The sequence below is a fragment of the Austrofundulus limnaeus genome, unplaced genomic scaffold (genome assembly GCF_001266775.1).
Source record: "Austrofundulus limnaeus strain Quisiro unplaced genomic scaffold, Austrofundulus_limnaeus-1.0 Scaffold13, whole genome shotgun sequence".
NCBI lineage: Eukaryota > Metazoa > Chordata > Actinopteri > Cyprinodontiformes > Rivulidae > Austrofundulus > Austrofundulus limnaeus.
This window is the reverse complement of record NW_013952415.1, coordinates 3,399,744-3,403,766: the sequence shown is the minus strand read 5'-3', so window position 1 is coordinate 3,403,766 and position 4,023 is coordinate 3,399,744. Positions and strand designations below refer to the sequence as shown.

At 34.0% G+C, this 4,023-nt stretch overlaps 1 protein-coding gene across 3 annotated transcripts in view; it reads left to right on the top strand.

Moving 5' to 3' along the window:
• Positions 1 to 4,023, top strand: part of phf24 (PHD finger protein 24) — a 43,376-nt gene that overhangs the window by 32,862 nt on the left and 6,491 nt on the right. For all 3 annotated transcript variants that reach the window (XM_014002483.1, XM_014002482.1, XM_014002481.1), the window contains exon 6: positions 1,608 to 1,765. In XM_014002483.1, coding sequence (XP_013857937.1) covers positions 1,608 to 1,765 — 158 coding nt within the window. The remainder of the gene's footprint in view (positions 1 to 1,607; positions 1,766 to 4,023) is intronic.

Below are 4,023 nucleotides of genomic sequence, written 5' to 3'. Positions count from 1 at the left end.
GTCAATTACAGACAATCTGTTCACGTGAGCAGCTGTCAGTCAGCACCTGTCATCCTCCAGACACACGAACGAGCGTGACTGAACCAATCTTGTTGGCATTGATCAGCTGACTGATTAAAATACATCTAAACATTCATGAGGTACTTTGCATTGACTGTTTATGGTTGAGTGTGGGCGTGTAGAAGGTGGAACCTGAGGCGGGACCTCGTGCGCAAACTCTGATGTGCGGCTGTGATTTATAAAGGAAAGATGCGCAGAAACGTGCGCACGTACTGTTTTATAAATCTGATTTTTTTTTTTTTTGGTGTACACCATTTCCGCCTTTTGGCCRTACGTTCACTTTTAGTATGGTTTCCACGCAATCCTTTATAAATGAGACCCCTGACCTGTTGCAATTCTAAGAAATGCATACCGTTTTAGTTAGATCACAAAATTGCAGACAACATTTTATTCTCTTTGATTGAACAATGCACTCCTAATTGATAATTTGGAGTGCATTTAAGAACAAAAATAGCTAAATCCATTGCAGTATTGTATAAAGTAAAGGGACTTCTTTAATGACAAAGCTTTGTTTATGTTATATAATGCAATAATTGTTCCACATTTGATTTACTGTATTGAAGTCTGGCTAAAAGCCTGTAAAACAATTACAAATCCCATCTTTATTTTACAGAAAAGAGACGTAAGAATTATCACCAGAAAACATTACAGTCACCCATCAAACATATTTTGTCAAGTGAAATTATTGAAATTTTATGAGTTGGTTGATCATAATATTTTGTAGGTTATGTATAAAGCTCATAAAAATGTATTACCTCTAAATATTCAATTAAATTTTAAGAGAGTAAGTAATTATAATCTTAAGGGTATAGAGRTGTTTGTGAAGCCCAAAATTTGAACAAATTTGAAGGACCGATGTACTTCAGTCCAAGGAATAAGATTGTGGAATAATCTGGAAAGTGATTATAAAAATGCTGGCTCAATAAATTTATTTAAGAGAATGATAAAAATTAGTTTGTTGAAGAAATATGAATATGTATAATGTGCATTCATAAGAACTGTTGTTCGAGAAGGAGTTAAAGCTTTTTGTTATGTTTTGTTATTTGGAGACTATTATTGTTTCAATTTATTTATTTTTGAAAAAGGGGCAGATATCAATGAGAATGTTTTTCTTTTTTTACCTTCCATTTTATTTGTGTTGTATTATTATTTGTTGTATGTATAGCATTTGTTTTGTGAAACGAATATTTTTTTAAATTAAAAAAATAATAATCGTCTAAGTGTAAAAAACTTAGGTTCTGGCTGTTTTAATTAGTAGTTTTATTGTCAGTGAGAACCACAGAACACTTCTAATATTTGTTTTTTTTTTCTATGGCCTAGGGGATAAAAATTGCTTTTAGCAAACAATAAGCATCTCAGGGGTAAAGCAGCACTTGCAAATTATATCAGTCATTACTAATGTGATTGAGAAGGGTTTAACCAAAAAGCCATAAATAATTCCTTTGCTACTGAAAGTGGATGGAAGTGAAGGTGGAATGAAACACGTACAGTGGGCTCACTCACTTTTAGGATTATTTCCTTTTTTTCCCTGTTTGTTTGTTTAATAGAACTCACTGGTGCGTCTACTGACCGCAAAGGAAAGAGACAAGGCGAGGTCAGTTTTCCTTGGCCTGGATAAAAATGGTGTGATCACAAGAGCAGAAAGCCGCCAGGCCCAGCAGTCCTGGTTCCACAAACTCAAAGACTCTCAGTCCTGCAATGTGAGGTGAGGATGCCACACGTCACTGTTAATGCCAAGGCTTTGGGGAGACGGGATCTAATCTGCATGCAGACGGCAGCTGGTAGACGAAAATAAGAAAAGGAAAAACTGTTGGGCAGCTTAGAAAATAGAGACAGAATAAAGCAAAGTAACAAGCTGTTTGTTTCTCATAATTACGCTTCATCTGGTGGACAGATACCTGAATTCACTGATGTGTCCGTGGCTAACTGTCCCACTCTACTTCTGTGGAAACTAAAACAGAACAAAGCACAGTGATTTGTAAATGATTTGCATTATTTATTTCATACATAGGTAGCAAATAAAATGATTTTGAATTGTAAATGCAAATTCTCAGTTACTAACCAAATTTAAAATAGGAAAATGTTCACCACTGTGTTGCATTACCTTTTTTTCAGTTTTGGCAATTTTCCCAATTAATTCAGACCTTTTTTTTGGCCTTTTTTTTGTTTCAGGTGTATTTTTTATTTATTTATTTATTTTATTTTTTTGCAATTCATTATAATGGAAATGTTTTCGGAGGTTAACAGGTTTGAAGTGCTGGCCAGATGACTGCAAATGGTCAATAGTCCAAGTTTGAGTGTTTTATTTGTGTTTTTATTGTATTTTCCAACCATGTGGACCAATGTCAGCACATTAATTTAATTGTCAATAATAAGTCAAACATCCTATGGCATTTTAATTGTTTTGGTTTGGAGTTTTTTGTTGTTCCTCCTGTTCTAATCGTATTTTTTAATGTGTTGTGTGCAGCAAACTGAAAATGTACACTTTCCCCCTCCTTCCAGAAAACCTTTTATTTATTTTTTTCTTCTATAAGTTCCCATAATATTCATGATAAGAAAACAGGTTTAGGTAGTTTAAAAGTCATTTCAATGACATCCACAACCCTTTTAGAAATAGGTTTGTCACATGATATCATCAATTTATGTTGTGTACAAATGATGTTTTGTTGTCTTTTTCCATTTTAATAACTAATTGCTCACTGGTGCATCAATATGTTTTTGCATGCTCTGTCTGCTGTATAATTACTTGGAATGACACTAATCAAATGTGCACAACAGCTTCAAAGCATTCCCCTATTCCAGACTTGAAATTGCAWTTATTACTTTAATATTTTGCCTTAAATTTCATGTGTCAGTACTTTTATTTAAAAAAATCTGAGCTGAACTGTTTTAGCATTTGTAGCTGGACTGCAAAATATAAACAAATCTCAAATCCTTGCATACATTTTCAGAAATATAGTTTTATGCTGTTTATGAGGGAACTCAGGTTTAATAAAGCTGCTTTTTATTGCTAGTGCTTCAAACTCCAAGTTGTCAAATGCAAGTGAACCCTATTAACCCTGTCTTTTTTGTTGTTTTTTAATGATCGCCAAACATATATTTTGCTTGCCAGTCATGCTCCTGTTGCCACTAAAACTGCATTATTGACCAGAGTGTAGCAGAGAAAGACAATATAATAATGCTGTTTATCTTGTCACAACAGAGAAAAGCATTCAGTTGAAATAGATAAATGAAGGAACAAAGAACTTGTTTCTTATTTTCATGAATGCAGAATGTAATTACTAATCTCACAAAAAGTAATAAATAAATAAAGGGTAGAAATAATAGAACATTCAGGCTTTTTTTTTGTCAAACCCAGCCTATTTAAATAGTATCCAGTTGAGAAATAATTAAAAATCAGCCAGCTTCTCTCTTTATATCAAAGGCAAGGGCGCAAAGAAGCCAGTCAGTTTGATGTTTGATATTCTTTGGTTGCAGAAGACAATGCGGAGCTAAGTGTGCATATGTGTGTTCATATGTTCACAGTTTAAGCTTAATGCAAGCACATCCTGTGAGGGGCAACTTTATGCAACAATCTGAGGGGGGAGAATCATGTTTTTAAGTCAGGTGTTCAGACAGCATTAAAGCAGGGACAAAACCTGAAGGTAAAGCAATCTGGTGCAACAGTACAACAAAGAGAAAATTTGAGTCGAAGCCTTAAAGGGATAGTTCAGATTGTCTGAAGTGGAGTTTTGTGGAAAGGTATGATCTTCCCTCTTTGAACATTTCTGGCCTGTTAATAGTTAGTCCAAGTGGGGCCATGATCAAAGTAGCTGTTAGCTTTTAAACACTTTCTCCAAACTGAGTTAGAATATCTATAACAAGTAAAATATAATAAAGTTAAAACAATAGAGGAAATCTTTCCTGTATTACTTCTTGCAGGTATTTGAATTCAGTAAAATCATTAGTCAATGATGTATAAAG